We start from the raw sequence: 17,521 nt of genomic DNA on the forward strand, positions 1-17,521 counted from the left end.
CGCTAATGGATACAAGTGTCTTTATAAAACGGGAAAACACATGCAGGAACTTGAACTGTTTAAAAGAAATTGTCATCCTGGAAAAAGTACTACATTCCTGGGTTACTGCAAAAATATAATCTATGGAAAAATCTGTTGCGGTTGTAGAGAAAGATTCAGGAATATAAAGGACGATAGATATAAGCACTGAGCAGGACAATCGAATAAAAGCGCTGACGAGAACGATGGTCAGATAGGTAAAAGAATAAGACTGTGATGGCTGCTAAAGGGTTGAAGTATTAACAAATATTCCCGAATCACTGAGAACAATAAACAGTTGAGTCGACTTGAAGACAGTATACTCCTTTCACCTTAACTTGGCCCATATTATCGTTCTTTTATAACTTATTTCACATAACTCTGTAACATAAAAAGACAATGCTTCTGCCCTACATCCTTTCACTGCACTTCTTCGTGACTAGTAGCATAATCTAATGTTCGCCTAGTGTTACACCTCAGCATTCAAGTTGAAGAGATGGCAATTTTAGGCCAAGTTAAAGTAAAAAGGGTATAGTCTAGCACTGTCCTTTGAAACTAATGTAATAAGTCATACAGTACTTCACAAGGGATAGTACTTTGCTCGTAAACACTGCTATGTATTAGTCACTTATAAATACATGGGGGATTATTCCATATTGAGTGACTTATACTATCAATCACTTGGACTGATGCTGTTAGTCACCATCTACATTAACTTTCAAACTGACTTTAAACTTACATCCATCTAAATTTTTCCGTTGTCATAAGATTAGTCTAGTGCACTTTTCATTTTCGGTAAATACAGTTTGCGAGATTAGCGGCTGCAGAGACTTGACTATTTATGTTTCTCAGTGTTTTAGCGCGCACAAGAAGCACAAGAGTAAAAAAAAAGCCATTGATTCCCTTTCTTATATAAGGCGGCAGTATTCCCACGGGCTTGGTAGGCTCCCCAGCACCATTTCCTGATCAGTTTATTTTCACTCGTGGCATTATGATTTCTTGAATTTTTTCTTTACTTTATTTCAGTAACAATATTTACCCATTTGGTACAATGAATATGTGCTTAATTATTCTTTTTATTTCCTCCAGACAATTCTCTTAACCTCAGGGGAAGCCTCGTGCAGTGAAGGGGTTAATGAAGGCTAGTTGTATATCTAATCCCTCTAGTTCCAAAATATTCTCCAACTCCCAAGAAAAATGTCTGGAGGTGGCATGGATTCTTCAAGATGTCATCGTACACAGAGGTCAATGGTGTAATATCCAAAGTTAAATCGCTAACTAAGAGGTGCTAAAGACCCTTCTAAAACCACGAGACCCCAGGGACACAGCGCCCCCTCCCTCTCCCAACTGCCCAAGTATTACAGTTAACTACTTCAGCTCAAGGACGCCCTTTTTGCTACATGTTTGCTACTCCCAGAAGATTTTGTAAACATCAGGTGAGGGGCCCAATTAGTAAGGGAATTAATTAATGCTATATGTAATCTCTCCAGTAAAAAAAAATCTTTGGATGTAAATAAGAATGTCTGGCAGCAGCAAAGGCAAAATTGTAGACATCATCATCCTGAAGGAGTTAGTATGGTGAGTACGATCATACCAACTTAACCTGCACCATTCGACACTGTCATTCATTCAACGCCATTACAGTTAACTAATGCACATATGAGGTCAACACATCCTTTAATATATCTGGGGTTCTGAAGCAACGAAATGAGAGTCCACCCTGTTTGAATATTACTGATTCATTTTTTCGTATGATCAGGTTTTGTTAGTTTTCAAGGGAGGCTTAAAAGATCTGGTGACTTCAACTGTGCATGAGATTACTGTCATTAAGTAATTTTATTTATACTTTTTAATTCTTTCAGTTCAATGATGCCATATTCAATTAGTTATTAATACTGTCAGACCATTTCAATCAACCTAAGGAAAAGCTGGAGCTCTAAGGATTTACCGGAGGCTGTTTCTAATTCCCGTTTACCACCAGGTGTCTCTCCCAGGGTAACTTAATCAATTGATAGTCACCAAAATATTAAAGACGTCATCATACAAAATGAAATACACATAATTAAGTAGCCTCCCAGTGACAAATCTAACACAACAGCAATCATGTGACCTAAAGCTTACTCTCACAGTGACACGAAGCCACTGCCGCACAAGTTACTTTGGCCTGTTCTGTAGAATCATCACGGTCGCAAGATTTCCTGACATAAAGCTAGATCCTTAACTAATATCTCGGCCAATTCCCAGATGAATACCCTCGTCACGCTACAAGTTCAACAAGCTTTTTATAATTTAGTCATTGCAAATAAAGCTATGATATAATAAAACTGCAACAATCATGAGACAAACACTGTAAGACAACAAAAACACAACTATCACACACTACACCATTCAGAAGGGGTAATGAATCGGTAAAAATATTGGCAGCAAAATATGCCTCTCCAAATACCACTTTTAATCAGAACAAATAAGCTTATGATAAAATATATAAAACCCTCTTGAGACAAACTAGAAATGTAGCAAAACACAACCATCTGCATTGTTGACACGGGTAGTAAAGACATAAATACTGTCCGTAAAATGTTCCTCTCAAAGTCCTTCCTTCCCTCTTTTTAACCAGCGCCCTTATATTATAAGAAAAAATAAACAAGTCACCATCTTGAGGCAAACACGTAAGATATTGTTAAAAGGCTCTATCACAAGCACACTGTGAAGAAGACCTTGTAAAGACATATACACATTCATCAAAACGTTCCCTTTAAAGTACCCCTTCAAATATTGCTGTCCCCCCTCTTGAGTTTCCTTCAAAGCCTCCCTTCTTTTATGCCATTTCCTAATATATCCCCCTCGAAGTCCCTTTTCCTATATCCTTGGCCTTATCCCTTTTCCTATATCGCTGGACTTATCCCCGTTCTTATATCCGTGGCTTTAAACCTAAGTCCACCCCCAGGAATTACACCCTAAACGTCCCTCTTCCTTCTTCTTCTCCTTTCGGCTCTTCCTATATCACGGCTAATACATTCACAACCCCCCCAAAGTCCCCGTTCCTAGAGGCCTATCGTAGTCCCCATAACCAAGTCACCCTCTGTTGCTACTCCTTGTACTGCGGTGAGTCCTCCTGAAGTGCTGAGAGTGCGTGGGCTGTGTTGAAGGCTGCCATGTTGGAGGCAAGGGGAGACTGACCAGGGAACCCACCATAGGCCGCCCTGAACATGACCTCAGGGCTGTTGAAGAATTGGCTCTTGGGCTGAGAGGAGGGAGAAAAGAATTAAAATTGGTCTGAACTGACTTTGTCGCTATGATGATGCTATTTTTTTAGATTATTCTGCCTATCTCCACATAACTTTATTCAGCCTAAAAAAGACATGTCATATTGAAGCACAGACATGTTTTTTCATATTTTTGGACATATCTGAATAAACTTTGCAAGTTATTTGCATTGTATGAATGTAAGCCTATAAAACAAAATGTTGCCTAAGTTTGTACTTGTATGAATTTACATAATGGTTATATAATGGCTATACCCCAACTTCCTTTAAAAATGGTGATTGAATTATGAATTGTATTTGCTGAAGACCTATTCAGAATTTGCCACAAAGTCTTGTATTTAGAATCTATTAACACTGAATTAAAAACACCCAAAAATCATGTACATATACTGTATATGTTTGGTTTTGCACCTACCAAAGGTTACCAGATTAGACCTGAAAGTGTTCTGTGATCAAAATGTTACATGGAACAAGTAATTAGCATGAGAAACAACAGAGTCTTATTGGTTTGAATGGAAAATGTACTGATAATGTTAACATTTCAGCCCTTGAAGTCTTGCGATATTCAACTTACATTATCGTTATTAGAAGACCAGTTACATTTTTTTGTGCATGCAGAGAAAGTCATCTTTTCCTTAAGTTTACTATTATTATTATTATTATTATTATCATTATTATTATTATTGTTATTATTATTATTATTATTATTATTATTAATTTTTTGTTTTACACGGACAGGCTCTACTTTCTCCATTACTCGGCCATGAACAGGAACATAATTTTTAACTTGTATTCAATTCTCAATCCACTTAGCAAACCAAACAGCGATCACTTACCGCAGTGGTGGTGTGGTGGAAGTGTGGTGGAGGTGGTGGTGGGGTGGCGAGGCATTAGGTGTATTTACAAAGGGGTATTATATCCAAAAGGCTGTGTTTATTGCAGCATATATTACAAGTACAGTACAGCACATTACAAACAGAAGCAAAACACACTTGCTACGGTACTCTAAGCTATCATTTATGTACACTTTTAGATCATTAAGATGGTTGATGATCTTTTAAAGTCACAACAGCGTCAGTACCAACATTACAGTGAGAAGCCAGATGCAGGAAGAGAGTGCCAGCGTTAGTGTTAAGCGGGTTGTATGCACTGGGTAGCAGTAGTAGTAGTAGTAGTAGTAATAGTAGTAGTAGTAGTAGCAGGAGTAGTGGTTGTTGTTGTTTTCATTGTAACCCCAGACTCAGCTGAAACGTGAACCCAGTGGACTGCAGGATTAAGTTTTCTTTCTCCTACTGTCCATCTTCCTCCTTTCGGGAGATAGGGAGAGAGAGGAGGAACGTTTGTATATACGTGCAGTTGAGCCGCCTGGTTATATGAGTGCCACCACGTTAAGGCGCCCTATCCAGCACCATACAGAGGAGTGAAGCACAGGATGTTGGTATTTTAGGACATATATTCCCACGGGCTTATGGGACACCGGAGAGCTGTTGTTTGAATGGACGTGGGATCAATACCACTCTGGGACAGGGGGAGGTTTGTGATTTTATTTTCATTTATAATAAAGAAACAAATTATAGTTACCATAATATTTTTGCCTTAATTTGTGTATAAGTTTGTTTGTTTACATGTATATCTTCACTCAAACAGACACCAAACATTTCACAACCAATCCAGAGGAAGAGAAGTGACAGGAAATTTTTCTACCCATTCACTACGATGACGTCTTCTTATCTTTCATTCTTAACCCTCCTTAGGTAACTTGGGGTCCCTTAAACACGAGGCTACTTTAAAAAATGTTTGTCATGTATTACTATGGGGTCTTGGGATAGGGTTTTCCCTCCACCTTCCAGACCAGTAGAGTAGTATAGGGAGGTGATGGGGTCAGTTCCTGTTCTGGCTCTATTGTTTCGCTAAAGGGCCTTTGGGGTCCAGTGCACCCCAGGCTACCTAACTTGTGTATTTTTTTTTTTTTTTGGTCATATACAGGGTGTCCGTAAAGTTAATGTACAGTGAGATATTTGTAATGACCCAACACACCGAACAGATAACTCCTGCCACCCTTCGGAATGTGTTCCAGTAAATGCTGGAAATGTCCCCCAGAGGCCTGAAGCCATGTCTGCACACGACACTGCATATTGTTGAACACATTCTGAAGGGTGGCGGGAGTTATCTGTTCAATGTGCTGGGTCCTTACAAATTTCTCACTGCACAGTAACTTTCTTCCAAATCTAAAATTATAATGACATGTGCTTCTTTCTCTCTCTCTCTCTTTTTTTTTTTTTTTTTTTAAGAGATACATCTGCCATTGGTTTACAGCAGGCAATGATAGAACACTGGTGGAACATTTCAGTTTTGGTATGGCAGCCACTAATCTTAGTTGGCATAAAATTTTTCGATGTTTTTCTTTTTAATTTTCCTCACAATATTTCTTCACTTATATTTTCATACATTTTGCACCAAACTGTAGAAAAGATGCTACAAAACTTGTGTTGGAAGATTGTGCAGACTTCTTCTCCCTCCAGCATACAAGAGAAAGAGAGAGAGAGAGAGAGAGAGAGAGAGAGAGAGAGAGAGAGAGAGAGAGAGAGAGAGAGAGAGAGAGAGAGAGAGAGAGAGAGAGAGAGAGAGAGAGGAATGGCTAAGAGAAAGCTAGGAATGGCTGAAAGAGAGCAATGGCTGGGAGATAGGCAGAGGAATGGCTGAGAGAAAGAGAGGAATGGCTGAGAGAAGAAAAAGATGGCCATGAAGGGAACAGGCTGAGAGGAATTAAGAGTGAGCAGCAAAGCAAGAGGAAAGTCTGAAAAACCAAGAGGAAATTGTGATAAGGGACTGTACAGAGACTGGAAGATTTACTAAGAGGACGTGAGAGAAGGAAGAAGCTGGAAGAAGACGAGACGGAACAAGAAAAAATGTAATAAAGGAAACAGGTTACGAGGGTGAAATGGATGTACAAGGAAGTGAATATCTGTTTAATAATACAGAAAGAAGATTTAGCTGAAGGCTGTGAGGGAAGATAGTAGTTGGGGGAAGTAGGAATAGTAGGCCATGGAGAGAATAATTTGACAGGTTGATAGGAGTTGAAAGCGGCTAAGAAATAGAGGAATATTTTTAGAAGGGTCGATATGGAAACGGTGAGGTTTTTTCATAAGGGTGTAAGAAAGGACGGTAGGTGGGAGGAAAAGGAGAGTTCGCCTGAGGAAAAACGTAATGGAAAAATTATTTCGAGTGAAAAATGGCAAGGAATTCAAAGCATATTTTTGAATTGGGATTTAGAGAATGCGAGATTTACGAAAAAAGAGTGAGAGACTAAAGTGTAAAGGCTGGAAGTAGAATTAAAAAAATGATTATGAGGAAAAAAAAAAGCTTCCTCACATTTTACCTTTAAACACCTGAACTCTACTCACACAGGTAGCCTAGTAACATTTTTGGAACAGGTAAAATTCTCTCTCTTAGAACCAACATCAACACCGCTAGTTAAAAATAGCCAAAAGCGAATCAAGTCATTTCTCAAGGTGGACTAGCCTGGCCCAGCACCCAGACCAGTTCTCTTCCTGCACTGGTCACGGTGGGTAAAAGTGATGTGGGAAAATGAGAGGGTGGAGGAGGTGGTGGTGGTGGTGGTGGAGCAAGGGGTGGGAAAGATCTGGCATACGGAGGGTCATCTTCACTCCGGACCCGCACTTTCGTCTAAGATGGCCTCTCACTTTCGCCTCTGCTGCTGGAAGAACACACAAGCTGGGTACTAAAGACGATTCCCTGTTTATCTTTGCTGATCATCTCGCTGGGAAGAGGCTAGAACAATCACCAGGACTATTTACAGAGACGAACTATACTGTGTTTAACTTGGCCCGAAACTGTTCCTTGTACAGAGAGGAACTATACTGTGTTTACTTTAACCTGGCCCAAGATTGTCCCCTGTAGAGCTTATTTCACGTAGCTCAGTGGCAGGAAAAGACAATGTTATGGCTCCACATCCAGTCCATAACGCTTCTTCGTGACTAGCATCATATCCTCGTGTTAGTCTCTTATTACATCTCACCTTGAGTGCGATGAGTTTAATGATACCTAACACCTCCACTGCAAAAACTCTCTCTCTCTCTCTCTCTCTCTCTCTCTCTCTCTCTCTCTCTCTCTTTATCTGAATAAAATCGTCAACACACAACAAGTGTAAGATTAATATGGCATCACAGTGCTGGGGAGGTTAATCAGTCGTGCTTATTATCCTCTATATGTTTCTCAGCAGCCACTACCATGAAGCTTATATACATATTTACAGATGGCCAAAGAAGCAATGATACATGTTAAAAATATCAGGATATAATGTGTTCCCTGCTTTATGCTCAAAATTCAATTCAGATTTTTTTTTCAGCACTAAGCAACACAGAAGGGCAATATTCACAATGACATGATGGCAACCACACTCCAATGAACCCACAGTCTGCAAACTAAAAAAGAACTGCCATATTCTCCCTAAGTGGTTGTTAGGGACCCAGGTTCAAATGGCCGTGAGCCCGGTGAACTGCAGGCTGAGGCTTCCCCTTTCCTAACAGTCCATTATCCTCCTTTCGGGGGATGGGGAGGGAATTGAGGGGCGTTTGTATAATCCCTGCTGGTTAAACTAGTGGCACCACGTGAAGGCACCCTCTCCAACACCCTGTACAAGCCAATACTTTGTTAATGGTGAGGAGGAAGGCAGTCATCTTTGAAACATTTCGTATTAATCTTTGGTCTGTATTGTCGCCACGTAAGGAGGCTCCCTAACATCCTTTTCTTACCGATTTATTTTTGGATACGGCCTATTAACATATATTTGTATGTAACTGATGCTGAGTATGGTGATATTTGAACGATTTATGTGACACAGAAGAGGATAGTAAAGAGTAATAAGCAGAATCAATCGCTTGGGAGGTGTTAGGCAGCTTCCTTAACCTATGAGAATGTCAATCTATGAGTCTACAAACTGTGGGTATTTGGCACTCCCACACACCTGGATTCTTGTGACAGGTAGAAGCAGGGAACACATTTATTTCCTTGACCCTATTTACACGTCTTGACCTTACATGCCTCGTGGCCTTACCTGTGGGGGCAGCGGGTATGGGTCACAACCTGCCATCTTGTGCCAGTGCCTCTTCTTGTTGCGGTAGAAGACCACAAAGCCCGCCACACTAGCACACACTAACACCAGCAGCGTCAGCACCGCAGCTATCACCGTAGACGTGGGTGTGCACACGTAGTCATCCGCCACGTAGGTCTCTGTGGAAGGGACGAGGCCAGAGTCAGTCCCAGTTATTAAGTATCAACATCGTCAGCCAGGGAACGTATTTTACATATTAGTCTTGCTAAACCCACACGATTATATTCACGTCAGGAGAGGCCCCTCTGGATGCGGAAGCTACATGCAATCTCTGTTAATCACTTTAGAGGGAGAACATATTTTGTATTTTAATATGGCTAATGACGGACGATGGCTTTAAGCTCTGTGGAGACCTCTCACCGTGAAGGGAATTCTCTCACCACCAGGGCCCTCCTCCTCCTCCTCCTCATCAGTTTCGTTGTTTGTGTGTTTTCTGTGTACCAAGGGTAGGACGGGCTCACTTGACAGCACTCCTCCACGTTGCTCTATCATATGGGCGTCAAAATGCTAACTTCGCTACATACCATTAGATTAGGCGTCAAAATGCTAACTTGGCTACGTACCGCTAGATAAGGCGTCAGAAATGTTATCTTGGCTACGTACCTTCCCTGTAGCGGTGCCTGTTTCGTTCATCCCATCCTTCAGGCATGGTGTCTTCTCCCACCACCAGCTGGGGAGAAGCAAAACCATCTAGCGTTAATCAGAAAATAACACAGGGTCGTCCATACATTGCACTCTCCAATTTGTGTGTGGCAGGGACGGCTTAATTTGCTTATGTGGGGAGCGAAGGCATTTTGGCGGCATCATGAAATTAGCTAATCTCTTTTTTACTCTCACCTGGCCTGATATTGCCGTCTCTCCATCTTGAATGCTGAGCTGTAACAAGTGATGAACAGTGGAATAGGATGCTAGTCATGAAGAAGTGCTATGCAAAGTGTACAGAACGGCATTTTTTGCCACTGAGCTACGTAAAATAGGTGGAAAAAGAGGAAAATGAAACAAGCAGCACTGAAAATCAGACATAAACACGTATGAAAAGGGCTATGGAGAGAGAGAGAGAGAGAGAGAGAGAGAGAGAGAGAGAGAGAGAGAGAGAGAGAGAGAGAGAGAGTAGTAACGCTGACTGAGCCGTCCCCGCAACACGAGATGGTAAAATACATGGACCATCCCGTACAGGTGGGGTTGGGAGGCGACGCAGGTGTTCACAGACAGGTGGATTAAATTAGTTGAGTTTACCTGTGATAAGTAAAATGGTTTGTCAACTGGTCAGAATAAAAGGGAAATATAATAATCAGAAGGAAAGGTCTATCTATCTGTCTGTCTAATGCCAGACGCCATAATTCCGCAAGGGGCGGCCACAAACAAATCCCCTCCATGTCGCCCTATCCCTCGCCATTCCGCTGCCCTACCCCCAGCTCACACCCCACTCTCTCATATACCTCTCCACTTCCCCTTCACTACCATGGCGTCATTTTTACTACCTTTTATTTACATTAAAAAAGCACTCGTAAAGAAGGGGTTGTGAATGCTGTATATGTCGTAATCCCTCCAGTTCCAAAAATATTTCCTCTGCTCAATAAAATCGTCTGGAATTAGCTTGAAAAAAAATATAAAATTCGTCATAGTACTGAAGGGGATCTTTTAATAATTTTCATGGCCACCCTAAGTCAAAAAATAGGTCCGTGTTGTTGTTGTTGTTGTTATTTTTATTTTGTTTCTGTCCTGGGTTCATCTGCATTTGAGCTCAGTGGACTGCAGGCTGAAGTTGCCCTCTTCCTGCAGTCCACCATCCTCCTTCCTGAGGGTAGGGAGGGAACTGAGGGACGTTTGTATAAGCGGACAGGGGCGCCGAACAGTTACATCAGTGCCACCACATGAAGGCGTCCCTCGAGCTAACATCATCTAAGAATTAAGAAAGACACGTTGGGTGGTAACCATATAACCAACCCAAACGTGTTCCCTACGTATCAGCGAGTGGATTGGTGGAGGGTTAGTGCCCTGCCCATAAGACAACTAACTCAAAGACAAACGGCCACCCTTGACGGGATTATGGTGTCTGGCTATAGATAGATAGATAGACATACTCGTACTGAAAGGGTTATGTTATCCAAGTAAGTCAACACAAATAATTATAATAATCACAGAATTGGAATCGACGTCAGCATACCTTGTGTTGAAGTCCTTGTGCTGGCTAGACACAGAAAGTAAGGGACTCCATTATTACAAGACACCATCATCATCACCATTATCACCACCACAACCATCATCATCATCATCACCATCATGATCATAATTATCACCATCACGACCACCATCATCATCATCACCATCATCACCATCATCGTCATCATTATCAACACCACCACAACCATCATCATCATCATCATCACCATCACCATCACCATCATCATCATCATCATCATCGCTACCATTATCATCATCATCATCATCTTGACCCTTTTCCCACCTAAAGATGGGGTGAGGTAAGATGCATATGCAAGAAAAAGTGGAAAAGTGGGAGAACTATCAACAGATGTCCAGTGAAGTGGGCCACACATTCATTCACACCTACACTGCAGCCCCTGGAATCCTCACACCACCTCACAGGCCGAATACTATACATACTGGATAGGTCTATATATTTCTATGTATTACGCTCAACTGATGTTATGTGGACGCTGTTCTAAAAAATAATATTGTGAAAAACAGAGAAAAAATATATACCAACAAACAAGGTATGTCATGAGGTGTTGGCGTTAAAAATATGTTGTAAAGTAAGTCTTCATTATGCCGTATTCTTGTAAATTTTGGTTCCTTGGCGTTTTTTCCCTTTTTTTTTGGGGGTGGGGGGGCATGTTGCATGTTTCGTCCTAGTGTTTTCTTCTAATATATATAAAGGTTTAATATAAAGATCAATGTGTGTGTGTGTGTGTGTGTGTGTGTGTGTGTGTGTGTGTGTGTGTGTCTTCAGCTACTTCTTCCCCTAAGATAATGAAATATTGCAAAGTGGAAGACCTCTACCCGGACTAGGCTTTAGGCAAGATGCAACACTGGGGCACCCTTACTTATATTTCATATTTACGTCGTTTTTAGCGGTATATTTTCCACGTTACATCTTAGTATCATCTTATCTGTCCTTTCAAAACCAGTATAAACAATAATAATAATAATAAAACCTACCGATAGCGCCACAGGAATATCACTCGGCGGCTCCGCGTCCTTAAGGTCCTCGATACTGGCATTGGTGGAGGCTGAGGTGGAGGTGGAGGTCGAGGATGAGGTGGATGTGGTGGTGGAGAGGCTGGTGGAGGAGGAAGGTGAGGACTGTGGCGCCCCTGAAGTGGAGACTGATCGCTTGGTGGTCCTGTGGAAGAAATAAAGGTAAATGATAAGGTGTGAATGATGCAAGGTGGTGGTAGTAGTAGTAGTAGTAGTAGTAGCAGTGGTGGTGGTGACGGTGGTAGTAGCAGTAGCAGCAGCAGCAGTAGAAGTAGCAGTAGTGGTAGTAGTAGTAGTAGTAGTAGTAGTAGTAGTAGAAGTAGTAGTAGTAGTGTTTTGCTTGGTACTCTTGCTACCTGAAGACAATTTACCTGAGCCTGAGAGACACCTTTGGAAATGGTAAGGGGTCAGACTCTGGCTTCTTTAAGACGTTCAGAGTGAGAGGCCTTCCCTGAGCCAAGAACTATCATCTTAATAGGAAGAATAAATAACAGAAATGTCACCGAACTGAAGGGCTAATCACGAAGCACAAAAAAATTAATGTTGTTTCAGGAACCAACTTCAGAAAAACATAATAGTGAACTTCCTAAGTACGATGCCATCTTCCAACATCTACACCCTGAAAGATTATTGTTATTATTGCCTACTTCTTCCTTAGCCTTTATCATTCTTTTTCTGTGCCTGTCCTCCTCTCTTCCTATTTCTCCCATCTTTCCTGTCACTTCTTATTGCTTTTCTTTCCTTTACAGGTGGCTTTACATTGATTGACAAGCCAAATGGTTTCCTGTAAGCCAAGAAACCATTTACAACGCTGGGTGGTAACCATATAACCAAACCATACGTGCTCCCTACGTGTCAACAAGTGGGTTGGTGGAGGGTTAGTGCCCCTCCCCGTAAAACAAATAAAGTCAAATGGCCACCCGTTACGGGATTATGGCGTCTGGCAATAGATAGATAGATTATTATTATTATTATTATTATTATTATTATTATTATTATTTCAGCAACCAACTTCAGGTTCAGAAAAGGATGCATATATAACGATGTCTTATTTCATACATTAAAGTTTTCACCAGATTACATTCAGCTTAGCAAAGGATTAAGGAGGATTTTCTCTCTAATCCCCCTCAAAGTTCCATCCCCCATTTTTACACCATGCCTGTTGATCCCAGACGATTTTTTGCTCTCTCTCTCTCTCTCTCTCTCTCTCTCTCTCTCTCTCTCACCGAAATGTCCTTTATATTGTTCTCTCGCTTCCTAATTACAGTTTTATTTTACTGAGAGACTTTTCGAGATCACGAACATGAAAAAAAAAAAAAAAAAAAGTCATGTTCTCACCCAGACGTCGACTCCATGGGCTCGAGACTGAAGGTAAATGTGGTTTCACTCGAGCCATCCGTCGACACCTCCACCCATCCTTGGTCCTCGGTCTCGCCGTCAGCCTCCTCATCCTCGAAGGCCTCGGTCGTCTCGTTGATGCTGCGACGACGACGGCGACGACGACGACCGTACGACACGATGCCGCCTCCACACGAGACCTGAAGTGGGAAGAGACGCTGGTGGAGTTAACACCTCGAGGACATGGTGTAGAATTAAACTGCGACTTAAAATAAACCTCTGGCAATCAGTGGGTTAATGGAACTCATATTCAACCCTTCAATTTCAAAAAGTGTTCCCTGAGGCTGAATCAATCGTTTGGTATACCCCTTTTACTCCAACCTGGCCTAAAATTGCCCTCTCTCCATTTTGAACACCAAGTTGTAACGTGAAAATAGCAATGGTGCCAGTCACGAAGAAGTGCTATGATGAGGATGCAGGGCCGTGGTATTATCTTTTCCTGCCACTGAACTTCGTGAAATACGTCGCAAAAGAAAATATGGGCCAAGTTAAGGTGAAAATACTATAGCGGCAAAAATATCATTCGTATGGCGAATTTGCTTGAAGTGGTTAATTAAAGTTGTACAGACACGGTAAAAAATAAAGCTGGGATGTGGTTCTAATAGTAAAATTTCTTTGGTAATACAGTATTACGTAGAACATATAGCTGTGGTAGATGAGGGCGCTAACCATCCACTCTCCTAATGTAGTGCTTTCTTCAGGTGACTTTACAGTGAGTGACAAGAAAAACAGTTTACTGCAGACCAAGACTACATTTACTGCAGTGGATTCGAACCATATAACCAAAGGGAAGCCTGGTGGTCAAAGGGGTTCAGGCGCCCCAGTCACCTGTGGCCCAATATGGATTACATCAGAGAGGTGGTTGGGATTTATTGTTTACATAGTACCACTCAGGGGCGAACACCTGTGGTCGTGTCACCTTAACCTGGTCCATATTATCGTCCTTTTTCTGCTTATTTCACGTAGCTCAGTGGTAGAATAAATCAGTACTATAGCTCTACTTCCGTTCCATAGCACTTCAACGTGACTGGCATTATTTTCTCGTGTTAATCTATTTTCATGGCTCTGTCTTCTAGAGAGATGGTGATTTTAGGCCAAGTTAGAGTAAAAGGGATAGAGTGGTCTCTCTCTCTCTCTCTCTCTCTCTCTCTCTCTCTCTTTCTCTTTCTCAGGACCTCACGCTACTGATGGGTAACAAGGGACTCTCTCTCTCTCTCTCTCTTTCTCTCTCTCTCTGATGGGTAATAAGAGACTGGATATTAAAAGGAAGTTCTTTCACAAATATACCTGGGGATTTAATGCTATTGGGCTAATTTACCTGGGGATTTAATGCTACTGGGCTAATTTACCTGGGGATTTGCTACTGGGCTAATTTACATGGGAATTTAATGCTACTGAACTAATTTACCTGGGAATTTAATGCTATTGGGCTAATTTACCTGGGGATTTAACGCTATTGTGCCAATTTACCTGGGGATTTAATGGTATTGGGCTAATTTACCTGGGGATTTAATGCTACTGGGCTAATTTTAAGTCGCCTTCTTCTTGCAAAAACGTAAACACTGCTAGTTCAGTTTTTATGCTTAGTTTTAACCGTAGATGTTTTATGCTTAGCTTTATCGTGTGTCCTTCATGGTTTATGTGGCTTTTACTGATAGGTGGCTGGTTTTATTTGATTGATTAATTATATTGTTTTCGAGAGAGAGAGAGAGAGAGAGAGAGAGAGAGAGAGAGAGAGAGAGAGAGAGAGAGAGAGAGAGAAATATTTTTGTTCTGCTATTACTCTTGATTAACAGCGTCCAATATCTCTCTTGTTATGCACCTGTGTTCTTTTCAAGGTAAGCAATTAACCACAATTAACCTGCAAAAATTATCTGTCTTTTAGCCACCTTCGTGCAGTTGAACCACGAATTATGTCCCTCCATCATCTCCTGAGACATAAAGTTATCTTATACCGGTCAGTCTGGTGGAGTCAGTTGTTTAGTAAATAGAATGGAAATATAAGACAACCGTAAAAGCATGTATAAATAAGCTGATCGTAAATATAGTATAAATAAATGTAAATGAACTGGAAATATAAAGCAACCGTAAATTTAAGACAACTGTAAATATAGGGCAACCATAAATATAAGGCAGCTGTAAAAATAAGGCAGCCGTAAACATAAGGCAACCGTATATATAAGGCAACCATAAATACGAGTATAAGGCAACCGTGAATAAAAGGCAACCGTAAATTTAAGACAACCTTAAACTTAAGAGACCTATTGATATAAGGCAACCATAAATATAAGGCAACCGTAAATTTAAGATGACCCTAAATTTAAGACAACCTTAATTATAAGGCAATCGTAAATTTAAGATGACCCTAAATTTAAGACAACCGTAAATATAAGGCAACCGTAAATTTAAGATGACCCTAAATTTAAGACAACCGTAAATATAAGGCAACCGTAAATATAAGACAACCGTAAATTTAAGACAACCATAAATATAAGGCAACCGTAAATACAAGGCAACCGTAAATGTAAGGCAACCGTAATTTAGGGCAACCGTAAATTTAAGACAACAGTAAACACAAGGGTACGCACCGGTTCGCATCGGTCTTGGCAGAATCTTACGGTGGCCACAAAGTTGACGCGGGCGGTGGAGGGGAACCGGAACGCCTTGAAGTCAGCAAACAGGTTCTTGGTTCGCTCCTCCAGTTGCAGCTCAGGGAAGATGGTGGGGTAGCGCGGGCAGCTGGAAGGGGGAAAAGGAAGAGGAGGAAGGATTAACATTCAGGCTCCTTGGACTCACTTAAATTCAAGACTCAAAGGCTTCGAAGACTGACTCGTAAGCAACTAGCCACTTCAGTCTGATGTACACAAGATCAAAATACTCTTTGTATTATCCGCCCTGTGTATTTTGAAACAGTGGATGATCTGTTTCAAAATGTTCTCCAGTATCTCCGACATGCGGATAATTGCCACTATTACCAACGTCATGAACCACGAAATTGAAACAAGATATGGAATACAATTATCATTCAGAAATATTTGGCTTTGCAAGGAAACACTAACAGCAGCAACGCTCATCTTAAACCACTGATTAGCTGTATAAAGGCAGTTTTTTAAATCGAATGTAAAAAATTTTCTATCGTTGCTCTCTTTTTGTGATTAAATTCAGCTAAAGAATGATCGAACTAGAGGTGCTGGACACAGTATTTCATTAACTCATACACAGCAAGGTTTCTTCCTTAATCTGAATAAAACAGTCTGGCAGCAGCGAAAGAGAAGTAAAGATGGTCTACACTGGCAGCAGAGGTTAATATGGGTGAGTCTGGGCTGTTTTGGTCGAGAATATGCGTGTGTAAAGTGCGTCTGTCCGTAGTGTGTGTGTGTGTGTGTGTGTGTGTGTGTGTGTGTGTGTGTGTGTGTGTGTGTGTGTGTGTGTGTGTGTGTGTGTGTGTGTGTGTGTGTGTGTGTGTGTGTGTGTGTGTGTGTGCGCGCGCGCTCCTCAAAAATGCCCAAAACCAAGCAAAACCAAACCAAGAACTCATAAAACCACCACCAACAAACCCTTACCCAACATTATCAATCAGCGTCATCAGTTCTCCATTATCAGTCCGCGCCTCCAAGTTCCTGGCGAAGATGGCGAAGGCGGTGTTCTGCTCCATCTCGATCTTGAGGGTCAGCAGTTCACCCAGGTCCACGTTGCTGGCCTCCTGTCCCCCAGCCTTGTAGATCCTCATACGGACGGTGGGTGTTGGTGCTGTGTTGCTGATGATATCGTTAATCCCGCCAGGACGGAAGGGTGCACTGGAAGTCGGAGAAGGGCTGAGTTGGATGCTTGGAACTGGTGTTTTTTTTTTTTTATAGCGAAGAGTTTGGAGTGTGTGGGAGGTTGGGACAGGGAAGGGTTTGAGAGTGTGGGAGGTTGGGACAGGGAAGGGTTTGAGAGTGTGGGAGGTTGGGACAGGGAAGGGTTTGAGAGTGTGGGAGGTTGAGACAGGGAAGAGTTGAAAGTGTGGGAGGTTGGGACAGGGAAGGGTTTGAGAGTGTGGGAGGTTGGGACAAGGTTTAATCGGGGTTTCAGAATTGGTGTTCAAGTAGGAGAGGGTCTAGTTGGAGGAGGTTCAGAATTGGTGTACAAGGGGGAAAAAGTTGAGTTGGGAGTTCAGAATTAATGTTCAAGGGCGAGGAAGTTTAGTTGGGGGTTCAGAAAAAGTGTGCAATCGGGAAAGTGCCTAGCTGAGGTTTTAGAAGTGACGTCTGTCTTGAACTATTGGCGTAAATGTGGCGAGGTAGGACGAGTTGGAGGTTCAGAGTTGCTGTTTTTATCGTGAAGATTTGCGTAAGATTGAGCAGGTGAGACCCGCACAAAGAGGGACGAGCTTTGGAGTCTGTGCAGTGATCACGAAGTGATGGCGAGGGGAAAGGCCGAGTTGGAGGCTTGGAACTGGTGTTTTCTTCGTGTTTTAGGTTCAGAGTTGGTGTTTTTCGTGGAA

At 41.7% G+C, this 17,521-nt stretch overlaps 1 protein-coding gene across 1 annotated transcript in view; it reads right to left on the reverse strand.

Moving 5' to 3' along the window:
- Window positions 1-3,106: 3,106 nt before the first annotated feature.
- LOC145416953 (uncharacterized) overlaps window positions 3,107-17,521 on the reverse strand; it is a 66,364-nt gene continuing 51,949 nt past the window's right edge. The window contains exons 37-44 of the mRNA XM_080285804.1: window positions 16,599-16,832; window positions 15,624-15,774; window positions 12,982-13,175; window positions 11,914-12,025; window positions 11,595-11,742; window positions 9,022-9,108; window positions 8,362-8,537; window positions 3,107-3,262 (exon numbers count right to left, since the gene is read on the reverse strand). Of these exons, the coding sequence (XP_080141930.1) occupies window positions 3,107-3,262; window positions 8,362-8,537; window positions 9,022-9,108; window positions 11,595-11,742; window positions 11,914-12,025; window positions 12,982-13,175; window positions 15,624-15,774; window positions 16,599-16,832 (1,258 nt within the window). The remainder of the gene's footprint in view (window positions 3,263-8,361; window positions 8,538-9,021; window positions 9,109-11,594; window positions 11,743-11,913; window positions 12,026-12,981; window positions 13,176-15,623; window positions 15,775-16,598; window positions 16,833-17,521) is intronic.

The sequence above is a fragment of the Coenobita brevimanus genome, chromosome 108 (genome assembly GCF_032717465.1).
Source record: "Coenobita brevimanus isolate Jiangsu-jjx chromosome 108, ASM3271746v2, whole genome shotgun sequence".
NCBI classification, from domain to species: Eukaryota; Metazoa; Arthropoda; class Malacostraca; order Decapoda; family Coenobitidae; genus Coenobita; species Coenobita brevimanus.